Genomic DNA, 13,340 nt, shown 5'->3' with positions numbered 1-13,340 from the left:
GCTCGGCGCTGGCAGCCCTCCAGGGCCAGCCGGGCCCCGCGACAGGCGCTTCGGCTGCCCTCCCACGGCGGCCAGGAGCAGCCGTCGCTTCCTCCTCCTCTGCTCCCCGGGGCTGGGGGCACCCGGCTGCTCCAGAGCTGTTGCCCCGCTCCGCGGACCGTGCCTGCACCCTGGGCCGCTCCTGGCCGCCGAGGCCCACGCCAGCCCTGCTCCTCTCTGCCCACCTGGAGAAGGACGCAGGGGCCCCAGTTTGTCTTCTCTGTCGCCGTCGGCAGGGCACCCGGGCACAGCCGCCCCCGCTCCTCGCAGGCTGGCGGCACCGTTTGCTGCAGGCAGCTTCTTGCCCAGCTTCGGAGCCACCTGACCCCTTGTCCCTGCATCCCTGCAGCCTCCTGATGCTCCTGCCTGCCCCGGGTGTGGGTCACGCCTGCCCCAACCTCTGCAGGGGCTCCCTTTGCCCCCCTGTTTCCCCTCCCCAAATTCACCAGCAGCACCCTGGGTGCTGCAGATGGGGACAGGAGCCCAGCCTGGCCCCGGTCCCCTTCTGCTCCGGAGATGGGCGCTGCTCCGGCTCCGGCCCTTGGGCTCACCTCCCCCCCCGCCCCAGCACCCACAGCCCCCCAGGACCGGCAGGCAGCAAACACTGGGCCCAGCATCCCCCGGGCAGGAGGGCTCCTCTTGCGCCCCTCTTTCCCGGCCGTGGGGAACGGCCCCGCCGGGCTCCGGCCGCTGCTCTAGCCCCTCCGCCCCCAGCGCCGGCGTTTCCAGCCCGCGTGACCCTGTGCGCGGTGCTCTCCTAGATGCTCCTGCTCTCCGAGCCGGACGGGTGAAGCAGCGCCGCTGGGACCTGCCGGGCGACCCCACGAGATGCCCCAGGAGACGGGGCTGCCCGACGGCAGCAAAAGCAAACCCCGCACGGGCCGCCTCAGCCTGCCCCCGAAGAAGCGGGAGGTGACGGAGAGGAAGGCTGTGGTGGCCAAGGCTGGCCCCCGCGGGGCCGTAGGCGCCGGGCCGGCCGCCCCGCTCCGGCCCTGCCTGCCCGGGCAGCAGCAGGAGGCCACCGAGGCGCTGCCGGGGGACGGGCTGCCAGGGCACCCCGCGGTGAGGGCAGGGGCTGGCAGCGCGGATCGGACGGAGCCCGGCTGCAGGCTGCCCACGGCCGCACGGCTGCCTGTAGCCCACGCGCCCCCCGCTCGGGCGCAGGTTTATTACGGACTGGCCCTTTCGGCAGCGGTCACGAACGAGCTGGATGCAGCGGGGGCCAAAGCCAGACTGCGCCCACCCCGCGGCGGTGAGGAGAAGCCACCGGCCGACACAAGGGACGTCCCTGCGGTGCCCCTGCTGATCCCCACCCGCCTCGCTGCCCCCGTGGCGGTGTCTCCCGCAGCCCCGTCCCGCGCGCCACTCTGTTCCCGGCCCCTCTGCCCGACGGTGGTGTATTCGCAGTGCCGGACCCGCTCTCCCGCCCAGCCCGCGCCCGCCGGCGGCGTCTGGTCCATGCTGCTGCCGACGGCGAGCACGGCCTTGGCGCTGCCCCACTTCCAGCGGGGCTCCCTGACGGTGCTGCCCGGCGGCGAGCGCAAGCGAGTCGAGGAGCTGCGGACGGAGGATTTCCTGCGGTGCGCGGGAGCCAGCCCGGAGCTGCGCATCGGCTCCTGCGTGGTGCAGGGTATCCGGAGCAGCCCCCACGCCGGGTTTGCCTCCCTGCAGGTCTACCTCCGGGAGCAGGACAGGCAGGTGCGTGGCAGGAGCGGCACCATCCTCCGGGGACGGAGGATCCGGTGGCTTCGGGGCCCCCTGCCCGCCCACCCCGCCCAAGCACGCGGGAGACCTGTGCTGTTTTCCCCCCAAAACTCAAACTGCTAGGAGCCGGCAGTGAGGGCTGGCTAGCTGCAAGGAGGCTGGCAAGCGTGGTGAGCCCTGCCTTGCACAGAGGAAATCGAGGCACAGGGAAATCAAGGCAGTGCAGTCAGACCTAAAGGGAGCCCAGCAAGTCTCAGGCCTCATCCCGACGGGGACCCTTCCGAAGCGTCTGCCCCACAGTGGGACACGCCAGTCCCACTGCATGGCTCCTGGCACCCTGACCCCTGAGTCAGCGGCACGTCTTAAGGCCAGGCTGGCGCCAGCCCCTCCGGCCAGGGAGGGCGAGAGCGGCCTAACCCTCGCTCTGCCCCGACCTGCTGCACGGCCTTGGTCACCTCTCTTGACGTGGGGGGAGCGAAAGGGGCTGATGCCGCTGGGGAGGAGCTTTAGGTGCTGCTTTAGGCGGCCGCTTTTCCGCTAGAGCGGTCTCTTCGTGCGGGCACGGTGCCTAGCGGCGGGGCGAGCGGGCGCCCGCGGAGGACGCCGGGGCTGCTCTGCACCCCAGCCTGACGCCGGGCCCCCGCTCGCCCTCTGCCCAGGTGTCGGCGGACGTGCTCCGGGAATACCCCTTCTTCGCTCGGGGCAGGGGCTGGGTGTCCTGCTGCCCGCGCACCACCTCCCAGCTCTACCAGCTCCCGTGCCAACAGCTGGCCGTCGGCGACGTCTGCATGGTGTGGAGCCTGCCGATGCGGGGGCGCGACGCCCCCGGCGCCCGGCCGCAGCCTCCCGACACGCCGCGCGTGGACGCCGAGCCCTGAGACCCGCAGGGCTTCCCTCCCTCGCGGCCGAGGAGCCGGTCGGCTCCGCGAGCTGCTCGCAGCCTGGCTTTGCACCCCGAGCCCGCGGCAGAGCCAAAGGGACGCCCCGGCAGGCTGCGGGGCTGGGACGAAGAAATTTGGCCCCCCCCCCAGCCCTGCCTGGGAGCTGCTCCAAAACCACCTGGCAGGAGGCCGACGGGGCGCTGGGCACCGTGCTGCCCCCCGCCAAGCGGCCAGGCTCGGCCGTGCCAGCCGCCCACCCGGCCACGGCACCCGGTCCCACTCCGCTCCGCACGGCACGGGGGCCAGCAGCCCCCGGTGCCGCAGCCGATTCCCACGGCTCCGCGACTGATTCCTGCAGTCCCGCGGCCGATTCCCGCAGCGCCGGCGCGCTCCCCGCTCTTCGCTCCTGGCCTCGTTGGTGCGGCCACGACACTCATTTCTCAGCAGCCACGTTCCTCTCGGGCTGTTTACGGCTTTCCTGTCTCCCCGCTGTCCCCAGCTAAAATCTCCCCTTGTAAGGGAGCGGCGGGAAGGGGGGTCACTGGGGAGTCACCCGGCGCAGGCTGCACACTGCTCCCATGCAATTTATTGCCTCATTCCCTGGGAAAGAGACCTTACTTTGTCCGTGGTGGAAAGCTCATTTTTCTTGTTACTCCACAATTTACTGAACAAATCAAGCTGTGTCTCGCTTCCAGCCCCCTCCATGCATTGCTTGTAAAGCGTAAGAGCTATTTTCACTGAATGATTCACCTGCCGGGCACCAGTTCACCTTTCACGGAGCCGCTGCTGCCTCCTTCCCAGCTCGGCCACCCCACAGCGCCCTGACTCACCTCCTGCTTTCTGCAAACCTGCAATAGAGGGCAGAAACCTGAGCCGCAACGGCAGGAGGAACCAGTCATGTCACATTTTCTCCCCGTGACGGCCACGCTTTGAGGCTGGCTTCCCCGGGGGCTCTCGGCATGAGCTGGTCCCTGTGTCGCGAACACACATCACTCCTACCTGGGCCTGTGACCTGCATCTCCAGGCGACACCTCCCACGGACCTGGGCATTTGCGGTTAAGGCCAGCGCTGTTGACACAAGATAATGTCCTGAGCCTTTACTGGAAGCACAGCGAGGTAGGGATGCTACCGCGGGCAGGGTTAGACCCTGCAGGTATCTCCTGGGGCTGATGAGGTTTGTTTTTAGGGCTTCTTACCAGCCATGGAGACTCTCCCCCCACCTCAGTGTCACCCCTGTCCCCGCTCCCCTTTTGGCTGGGGGGCAGGCACGCCTGGCCACGAGCAAAAAATCATCCAGTGGAGCTGCCTTTGCCTGCGTTCATTTAATTGGAATAAAATGGGTGCCCCGCTGAGCAGCAGGGCTTGCGCCAAGGAGCCAGGGTGAGTCAGTCTCCGTGCTGATGATTTCACTGCTTTCCCAGCCCAGCGCTCCCCCTTGCAGCGTCCCAGCAAGCAGGACGGCGGGCAGGCAGCAGCGGGGTGCCCGTGCGCGGCGTCGCTCCGCGCTGTCATCACCCACGCGCTGCGTCCCCCGGCACGGGGACTCGGGCACGATGAGCTCCAGGGAACTCGGTGGCCTCCGGCAAACTTCTGCGCACGGAAACCATCCCAAAGCCTCGCGTTAGTAACCGGTGCCAGTCGACACAGACATCTCACATAGCAGAGACCTGAGCTAATTCCCTGGTCCTGCCTCTGGCTTCCCCGCCGGTGGTGCAGAGCAGGGGGTCGGGAAGGACGGCTGACATTGGAGAAAGCTGCCCAGACGCTGTGCCAGGCCACGGGGAACCGTGAGCAGAGCCCGCGCCAGCCGGGACCCAGCAGAGGCTGCAGACACTCATCCCCACGGCTCCTTAGGGACAGTGCTGAACATCCCCCCCGTCCTCTGCACCCACCTGGGACCCCCTGAGCCCTCCAGGATCCCATGCTCAGGTGGAAACCACCCGGCAGGACACAGAGTGCTTTTCGGGTATGGACAAGCATTCACGTGGACGAAGCTAAGCCCTCATAACCGATGTCATCTGTATGAGCCGAAGCCAGCAGCTATGTGCAAGCGCACAGGGTGTGGGCAACAGGTCCCGGGTGCAAACCGGCTTCCCAGGAGGAGCTCCCGGGAGGCAAGGGGGGGACAGCAAAGCAACAGTAGCCAAAACAGAGCTGGGATACAAACAATACCCCGTTATCTTTAGTCAGCCAGACCGTGAGATAAACACACTGAGAAAGGGGCCAGCAGGACACACCATAGACACTGGAAACTCCCTTTCAGCCAAAGAAAAGCGCGCAGGGGATGGCCTCGCTCTCCGCACGGCTGTCACGGCCCTTCTCCTGGCTTTGCTGTGACCAGGCCTGTGTGCAGAGCTGGAGCTGGGCACGGCGAGGGACTGAGTCACCCTGCTGAGATACAGGAAGGAGGCAGAGGGCCAAGTCTGCTTCTTTGCCACCATTGAGCAGCCTCAATGTGGTGGACCAACCGTGGGAGAAAAACATCCCAAAACGGCATCTCAGGGGTACCGCTGGGGGGGGAGGGGACCTCAGAAAGCCAGGGACGAGCCGAGGAAGGAGCCCGCAGTCCATCCTTGCGTGCTGTCGTCTCTCCTGCACGAGCATACGAGCACGAGCTGGGCATTTAGAGAAGAAAAGCACAAAGAAAGCACGAATCATAACCACGGCACAGAGGACCCCGTCTCCAGCCCTGGCCACCCCCTGCCGCACGTAGCAGAGCTCCTGCCGGAGCAGAGCACCCGCAGCGGGACCCTGCGGGGCAGAGAGCTCTGCCGGCCCCCGGCCCCCGCGCTCCACAGAGACCCTGCAGGGGCGCCCTCCCTAGGGACCCTCCAGAGGGACCAGGGACCCTGCGCAGGGGGTCCCTGCGCCACACGGACTGGGGATCCTGCGCGGGGACCAAGAGCCCTCCGTTGGCACCCTGCGTAGGGACCCTCCGGGGCCAGCGGGCTCCGGGGGTGGCCCCGCGCCCGCCGCAGCCCGGCCCGCCGCGGCGGCGCCTGCCCGCGGCTGCCCCCGGGGGCGCCGGCACCGCCCCGTGCAGCGCCGAGCACCGCCCCGCACGGGCGGGAGGGGGGCGGCCGCCGGCGCCGAGCCCGGCCCGCAGCAGCCTCCCCGCCGCGGCATGTCGGCGCCCGGCGCGCAGAGCCGCAGCCGGCGGCTGCCCGGTAAGTGCCGGCGGTCGGGGCAGGAGGGACGCGACGGGACGGGCCGGCGGCCCCGCTGCCTTCCCCCCCCCCCCCCCCGGCTCCTCGCCCGCCGGCGGCGCGGCCGCTGCCCGCGGCACCAACCTGCCGCGCCGGGACGGCTCGGGAAGGGGCTGCCGCGCCCGGGGCCGGGGCGGGCGATGCTCTCGGCGGCGCCGGGGCCACCTCCGCGGGCGAAGCGGCTGAGCTCAGCGACCTGTTGGGCCGCGGGTTGGTCGCCAAGCGGCATCGGCGTCCCCAGGAGCCGCAGAGCCGCCGAGGCGAGCGCTTAGGGGAAGGGGGAAGAGGAGGCTGAGCAGAGCAAACGCCCCGGGCGGCAGGGCCGCAGGGACCCCCGCCCCAGCAGCGCAGCCCCCCGCCGCTCGCCGCGCCGGCCTGTCCCCCCTCGTACTCCGTGCCGCTCTCCCGGCTTTCTCCTCCTCGCACTTCTACGCGAATTGAATCAGGGCCCTGTAAATAGCAGGGTCTTATGACACAGCCTCTGCTGGGGAAAAGAGCTCTGGGCGGCAGGGATATTTTTAGTGCTGAGACGCAAGGGATTTGGAGATGGGTTGCAAGAGCGCAGGCAACGAACCTGCGGCAGAGACAAGGGTCACAGGGTGCCGCGTCCTCCCTCTCTCACCCTCCCTGCCACCTTTCCCAGCAAACAGCTCTGCCAAAACCACTGCCTCCCTCACGCTTGCCCTGTGCACTTCCTCTCACCGGGGCTGGGGCTATTTTTGCTTTGCTGCAACGCGAGGTCAGACGCGCAGCTCGAGAGGGGACCGTGCAGGGAGTTCACGCACAAGCGCCGGTGTGTTCCAGGCATCCTGTCGCCGCGCAGCCCGACCCTGCACGTTTCTCTGGGGCATTCCCAGCTCTTCCCTCCAGCTGCTTCTCCCAGGACGGAAGGAGCTGAAAGCCCTTGGGATGTGCCCTCTGTCCTGCCAGGGTTTTGCTGGGCAGGGCTGGCAGGGAACGGCTCAGGATCTCTGGACCGTCTCTTGTAGGATGCTTTGGCAGCAGAGGAGCTGTGAGCATCTTCCCTCCATCCGATCTCCTTGCAGCCCTGCACGCACAGTGACCTGGAGCGCAAGGCATCGTCCCGCAAGCTGGGCTGCAAGGGGCGCCCCAAACCTCTCTGGGACGAGCAGGGTTGGGGATTGGGGCTCTGGGAGAGTTGTGGGGAGAAGGGCAAAGGCTGGCAGGGCCAGACTGCCTGAGCTCTTTCATCCTCTGGGGACCTGGCCCATACTTGGAGTGACCCCTCATTTCAAGTGCGTTAACCTCCCCTCGACCCCCTCCTGCTGTCCTTCCCCCCTCACCCCTCCGGATTCTTTTGCAGAACTTTCTTTGTATTCCTGCAAAACTCTGCAAGGTATTAGAGAGCCGTGGCCTGAAGAAAAGGCTGTCCCCAACCTCTCTTGGCCTCAGGCCTCCATTAACAACGTTTGCCTCCACTCCCAAATACGCCCTTGCTATTCACCAGCACAGAGGGGGGTTTGTACCAGGACCCGGTGGGACAAGGCAAAATTAAAAGCGCCTCCCCTCCCGGCGGAAGGGCAGCCAGACCACTGGAACGCGCTCAGCCCCCAGGCTGGATGCTGGTTAAAGAATGCATTCAGCCGCTGCTCCCAGCACCCCAAAATCTCCTTTTTGCCCTCAGCCCTAGCTAATTCCACGCCGGGAATCGCCCCTAACCACGGCTCCTGCCCTCCCCAGCTCCCTCAGAGAGGACGCGGATGGCACGGGTGCCGGCAGCCAGGTCCCTTTGCCAGCCGCGCCAGCAGCGCGCAGCCCCTGCCAGCCCCAACCCCGCACGAGGTGGCTCCTCTGCGTGCTGAGGCCGGGAAGAGGAACCGGGGGTCGGGCATCACGCGGATGCCCGACAGCGGCCGAGAAGGAAATCCCCGCCTGCGCGTCCTTCCCGGGGGCCGGCCCCTGCCCGCGCAGCCCTCGTTCCCCCGGCCAGGCCCCGCTCCGCCGCACGCTGCGCTGCCAAATAAGCCGGGAGAGCCGGAAGGATTTACCGGCAGCGGGGCGCTTGGTGCCGTTTCAGGCTCTCGGGCGCTGCCAGGCAGGCGCGTCGGGAGGTTCAGCGAGCTGGGAACGGCCTGGCTCTGAATGCAGAGAAGCCTCCAGCCCCTTGGCTGAGCGCGCTGGGGTAATAACCATTACAATAGCGATAAAAGCCAGGCCACCAGCAGGTACCGACAAACTCCCTGCAGCGCACAGGGGCCGCATTGTCCGCGCGAACGTGTCCCTCGGTGGGAACATGCCAGCCGGATGAGACAATCCCGGCGACTGACAGCCGGGGAGAGCGTGACCAGCAGTCACGTGCGGAAGGGCAGCGACAGCGAGCGCTGCTCTCCTTTATTTCCCCAGGGAGGGCTGTTTGCAGGGCTGTTTGCTTGCCCCGGTGCCCGGGAGAGCCCGCGCAGGGGGCCGGAGGCTCCGTCCCCGGCTCTCTCCGCGGTCGCGGGTCAGGCAGGGCCGAGCGGCCCAGCTGCCGGCTCCCGCTGCTGCCGCGCGTTGCATAACGGCATCTCAGTGCTCCTGCCCGGCTCCCCAGGGACTGCTCGAAAACAACTTTGTAAACAGGTCCTGCTAATTTCTCCCGCAATATAGCTCCTAGCGTGCGTTCCCCGCTCAGCCACAGGGACGCCGCTGCCAGCGCCTGTCCCGCTTCCTCCCGCGTGCCCTCACCCCTCCTCGTAGCGGGCACGAGCTGCGAAAGAGCCGGACAGATCAGCCACGCTCACAGCAGTTGGGGCAGCGTCCACTACCCCGTAGAGCAGGATTTTGGTTTATTTTGTATTTGCATTGCAGGAGGATTTAGAGACCCTGCTCCTAGGCAAACGAGGGCCCCTTTGGCAAGATGCTGCACGGCGAGCTGCTCCATCCCCCTCCAGCCTGGGGGCCGGAAAACGAGACAGTGAGATGGGAAGCGGTGGCACGGCCAGTCCCCTGAGGTCACGCAGCACAGCAGGGGGACCAAAGCCTGGTGCTGACAGCGCAGGTTTCTGCCTTACCCCGTGCCGAGGGAGGGAGTCCGGGGGAGCAGGGCTTGGGCTGCAGCCGACGGTCAGCCTAGCAAGGAAAACTTGACCCGAACAGCGCTTTCACCACCTCAGCTGTTAGTCCAGGGTCTGCTCAGCACACCCAGCAGGTGCCGAGCGCCTAGGTCAGACACGCCAGACCACAGGCAGCCAGGATCCCCACGCCGCGCACGGCAGGAACACGCTGAGCGATCAAGAGAGGACCAGAGCTTCTTGCAGGAAGCCCACGGTGACGGAGCCCTGAGTCACGCTGCATCGCCAGCGGCGTGCTGCGGACACGGGAACCCGGCTTCCCAGGGCAGGTGCCTGGAGAGGAGGGGGTTTGGCTGAGGGATACCCCAAAGGGGTGCAAGGGGCAGAGAAAGAGCTCTTAGGAAGAAATGACATCTATCTCTGGGATATCTTGCCAGGCCCATCCCCTCTCCTCCGTTCAGGTCTTACTGCCACCACACACTGCTGACAGCAAGTCCCCTGCCAGACAGGGTGGGGATGCTGGGCCATGGCCGACGCTTGCTCTGTTCCCCTCCTCCCCAGCCCAAGGAGTGGAGGGTTTGGGCCGTGCTCAGAGAGAGCAGAGGATGTTTGTTTGGTTTCCCTAGTTACCGCACTGCCTGCTTCAGTAATCACATTTTCCTTGTGCCGGCTGGGCCAAGAGCGGCAGAGAGGAAATCTGGAACAACTGAGGTCAAACACTGGCCTGGGAGCAGCCAGGGCCACTGCTGGGAGCGGCCACAGCCCCTCTGTGGCATTTAGGTCCTTGCTGTTGCGGGTACCCAAGCCAGCAGGGATGTACCAGAGGCGAGGATGCAGGCTCCAAGCTCACTTCTGGCTCCCTTCAGCCACTGCCCGAGGGCTCTCGTCACACCCAAGCGAGTTTGGGATGCAGGGAGCAGCGCTGAACTGCGGGAGGAATTAAAGGAATGAAAACGTTTGTGCAGGCAGAAGCCAGGTTGGCTGCGTGAGCAGGGGATGCGAGCGGGGGAGCCTGCAAGCGTGGGTGTGGCTGTATTTATAGACCAGCGGCGGCGGCGGGGTGCATGTGTGCAGGGGGCGGCAGGGTTGCTAATGCCTCTTATTCCTTGAGCGCTTCTTAGCCCCAGCAACCGTGGGGCGCTAATGCCACTTCTTGCCCTCATCCCTGGGAGAGTTTCTCCTGCATGTTAGTATTTACAGACAATCCTCTTGTTTTGTAGCAACAGAATTCAAGTTTGACATGTGCAAACTATATCAAACTTGAATATCAAACTCACATCAACACCCTGTCCCTTCCAACAATTCACTTCATGAAAAGTGAATGTAGCATACAAGCTTCCAATTCCTGGCTGCCCTGAATCTCAAAAGAGAGATCTGAGGCTGCAACACAGCAAGTGCTGGTGGCACTGCTGCTTTAGCGTGTAGTATCTATTCACGGCAACCAAATTAGCGTGCACCAGTAAAGCAGAGCAGAAGAGAATCACCTACCCTCCAGCACAGCGGCACCACGTGAGCTGGACAGAGAGGAGGGCTGGGACAGCCTTGCCTGTCCCGACCCTCCTCTCCTTCCTCCCCAGCCGACATGGAGCAGGGGCAGCGCAGCCTGGATGCGGAGCAGATGCAGCAGCAGCTCAGACTGCGGGACCGGCAGAAGTTCTTTGAGGAGGTTTTCCAGCACGACGTGGATTTCTTCTTCCCGATGTCTCACCTGCAGATAGAGCATCGGAGACGTAAGTGCTGGGGGCACCAGCGTGGGAATTGGGGGCGTTTCAGGGAACAGCAACGCAGGCCTTAGAGACTGGTGGGCTGGGGGTGTTGCCAGTCTAAAGGTAGCTGGGGATACGTGTCTTGCACTGAGGCAGCGCTGCACACACAGCACGTGGGTGTGCGTGTGGATTACTCACGCCACTTAACTGGCAGGCACTGAACTTGGGTACCAAGGCTGGCTCCCTCCATAGTCACTAGATTGAGACGGGCTTCTCCAGACAGCAGTGTGGAGCAGGAACAAGGATGGCAGTGAGAAAGCAGAGTCTTCCAAAGGGATGTTTTAAGGGAGCACAATTCTCCCGGGGACCTCTTAACAGCAAGTGGAACTCAGCTCTCCACAGCAAGGCTGGTCTCCCTCTTCCAGGTCCTGCCTGGAGTCTGTGGGCTGGACTGGTCTTGCTAGCACAGGGCTAATGGTGCCCTTCGCCTGGCAGGAGCACTCACCTTTTGCCGGCCCTCGTTCTCTGCAGCCCCCTTAGGCAGCATTTCCTCCATGGAGGTGAACGTGGACATGCTGGAGCAGATGGACATGATGGACCTGTCAGACCAGGACGCTGTGGACGTGTTTCTTGGCTGTGGGACAGAGGAGAGCAGCATTGCTGGGCCCCTGCCAGGTATGTGCGGTCTGAGCCCTTTACAGGCCAGGCTGGGAGCTCTTCCTGCCCCACTGCACCCACCAGCTGGCTCGTTCTTCAGACCACACCACCCTGCCTCGTCCATCCCGCTCCCACGCTCAGCGTGCGCGCACAGACACGCCCCCCGTACAGAGACGGCCAGTTGGTGCTGGGGACTGCAGGGTTGGGAAGATCTCACTCTGGGCTGGTCCATGGCAGCATCCACCTTCAGCTGCAGAGCATCTAATCCCAGAGGGCAGCCCTGAGATACGGACTCCTGTAACTAGCTTCTGCTGAAGACAGTAGAGCAGAGGCCCTTTCCAGAGCCTGTGGAGCTGAAATCCCACGTCCTAAAACTTCTCTGGAGCAGCCACTGTCTTGTCATGATTTTTCAAGTCCCCACAACCCGGCAGAGCTCACTGGGCTGAGCGGGAAGGTTCCAGGACCCCTCCACCTTGCAGTCCAGTCCCTGTGAGCCAGCAGCAGGCAGATGGGCTTAGGTCCCTGCAAGGAAAGCCTGGGGTGCCAGGACCTTCCTCCCCATGCATATGCACTGCAGTGATTCACTCCAAGGCCAAGCCAAACACCTCCCTCACAGATCTCACGGGTTGCAGCCGATGGCCACACGCAGCTCTGAGCCACGTCTCTGAGAAGACAAGAGAAGGCTCCGTTGCCAAAAATGGGGAAGGAATGTGAGACGCTGCCCAGAGCCAAGCCCGGGGTGAGCTGGGGAACAGGCAAAGGCAGCCACATGCCTCTCACTGGGCAGCAAAGCGGGGTGAAGAGGGAAGCAGCTGGGAGTGCCTAGGGAAGCGTATCCTGCAGAGGAGTAAGGTAGGAGAGGCTACGCATGAAGCTCAGGGAGCAAGAGACCTCCAAAAGCCTTTGCTTTCTCCTCTTACCTCTCTCTCCTCCAGGAGCAGATGCCAGCCAGTGCCCGGAGGAAATCACCCTGCAAGTGCCCAGTGCAGCCGAGGCCAAGTCTCGCATTTCCTCCACATCCTCTGTCTCCACGGACCTGAACAGCTTGGACACCAGCGAGGAAGGGGCCGAGACCCCCGTGGTGCAGTCGGACGAGGAGGACCTGCAGGAGGACAGTCCTAAAGAGCAGGTGGCAAGAAGCTAGCGGCCAGCTCTGCCCGGCTCCCAGCCTCCTCTGTATGGACCTGCCAACACGGAGAAAGGAAAGCTGCTGGCTCCAACTCCCACCCAGTAAACCCCATCCTGGACTGCTGCCCTGCAGGAGCGGAGAGATGGTTTTCCCCTCCTCTCCCTCTGCGTTCTCCAGGCAGCCAAGGCAGAAGGGTAGCGTAGGCTCCCCCAATTAACTCTTCAGGCTTTGCTGCTAACACTCCCTGCTTCACTCACCCACAACGTTCAGCATCCCGCAGCCGTACCGTTCCCAGACAGGCCTCCCTTGGGATCGCAGCTCCCCCGTCCCATTGACGGGGATCCTGCCCGACAAGCATTTAACGACAGCACACACAGAAATAACACTCCGAGCTAAACAAGCAGCGGGTGCGCGTCTTATTGGGAGAGAGCAGATCGCCGGGGTCGGGGGTTCGGTGGGGACTGCAGGAGGAGAGGCACAAACCCAGGGTGCTAAGGGTGCCACTCGGGAGCAGAGGAGCCCTCGCGCCGCACGTGCCAGCCCCAGCGCCGGGCCCGGGTGCAGACGGCACGGCGCTCGGCTCGCGCCGCAGGGAAGGCCTGGCGCTGCGGGAGCAGCTCGCCGTACTGAACGGCGGCGCTCCCTCCAGGCGGGAGGCAGCCAGAGTACGGACACAGCTCATCGCAGGCGGGGCTGCCAGCGACCCTGCGCGAGCCCAGCGGGGCAACCGCCCACGCAAAGCGGCTGAGCTCAGCCTGCCCGAGCTCAGCCGGCGGCCGCAGCCGCTCGCGGCCTGCCCCGCTCGCTCCCTGCATCCCGGCCGCCTCCCCGGCGGCGCTCGGGGCCGCTCGCCACGCTGCCCCGCGCCCCGTTTCTGCGGGACCGGGCCGCGGCGGGGAGGGAGGCCGGAGCAAGGCCAGCGGGCAGCAGCTCGGCGCGGCCCCGCTCGCCGAGGGCCGGGGCCGGCCGGCGGAGAGCGGAACAGGGCAGGAAAGGGGCAGCGGCTC

At 65.4% G+C, this 13,340-nt stretch overlaps 1 protein-coding gene and 1 long non-coding RNA gene across 7 annotated transcripts; one reads left to right on the top strand and one right to left on the bottom strand.

Moving 5' to 3' along the window:
• Positions 1–3,942: 3,942 nt before the first annotated feature.
• Positions 3,943–12,726, bottom strand: LOC104141701 (uncharacterized). 5 transcript variants are annotated; one of them, XR_011135241.1, is made up of 8 exons: positions 12,591–12,726; positions 12,125–12,306; positions 11,053–11,181; positions 10,746–10,915; positions 10,330–10,549; positions 9,662–9,768; positions 5,915–9,174; positions 3,943–5,239 (listed from the first exon to the last, which is right to left on the bottom strand). It is a non-coding gene; the product is annotated as an uncharacterized lncRNA (long non-coding RNA). The 5 variants fall into 5 exon arrangements; XR_011135242.1 differs by having other exon boundaries at positions 10,746–10,817; XR_011135240.1 differs by lacking the exon at positions 10,746–10,915 and having other exon boundaries at positions 5,915–8,722; positions 8,842–9,174.
• Positions 5,692–12,733, top strand: DBNDD2 (dysbindin domain containing 2). Of its 2 annotated transcripts, none has more exons than XM_068912044.1 (4): positions 5,692–5,791; positions 10,419–10,571; positions 11,079–11,222; positions 12,140–12,733. In XM_068912044.1, exons 1-4 carry the CDS (start codon positions 5,749–5,751, stop codon positions 12,346–12,348), a joined length of 549 nt encoding a protein of 182 aa, XP_068768145.1. In that variant the 5' UTR covers positions 5,692–5,748; the 3' UTR covers positions 12,349–12,733. The 2 variants fall into 2 exon arrangements, with proteins under 2 accessions (XP_068768145.1, XP_009669420.1); XM_009671125.2 differs by lacking the exon at positions 5,692–5,791 and adding an exon at positions 8,695–8,828.
• Positions 12,734–13,340: the final 607 nt, after the last annotated feature.

This window comes from Struthio camelus, chromosome 18 (genome assembly GCF_040807025.1).
Source record: "Struthio camelus isolate bStrCam1 chromosome 18, bStrCam1.hap1, whole genome shotgun sequence".
Classification (NCBI taxonomy): domain Eukaryota; kingdom Metazoa; phylum Chordata; class Aves; order Struthioniformes; family Struthionidae; genus Struthio; species Struthio camelus.
Note: the sequence above shows the minus strand (reverse complement) of the source record. Positions and strands in the feature narration are given on the sequence as shown.

Excerpts from the sequence above, each read along its gene's own strand:
- DBNDD2 (XM_009671125.2), top strand. The coding sequence starts at position 8,750 with ATGGGAAGCGGTGGCACGGCCAGTCCCCTGAGGTCACGCAGCACAGCA. Across the intron at positions 8,829-10,418 it reads GCCTGGTGCTGACAGCGCAG|CCGACATGGAGCAGGGGCAG; the intron begins GTTTCTGCCTTA and ends CTTCCTCCCCAG. Across the intron at positions 11,223-12,139 it reads CATTGCTGGGCCCCTGCCAG|GAGCAGATGCCAGCCAGTGC; the intron begins GTATGTGCGGTC and ends TCTCTCCTCCAG.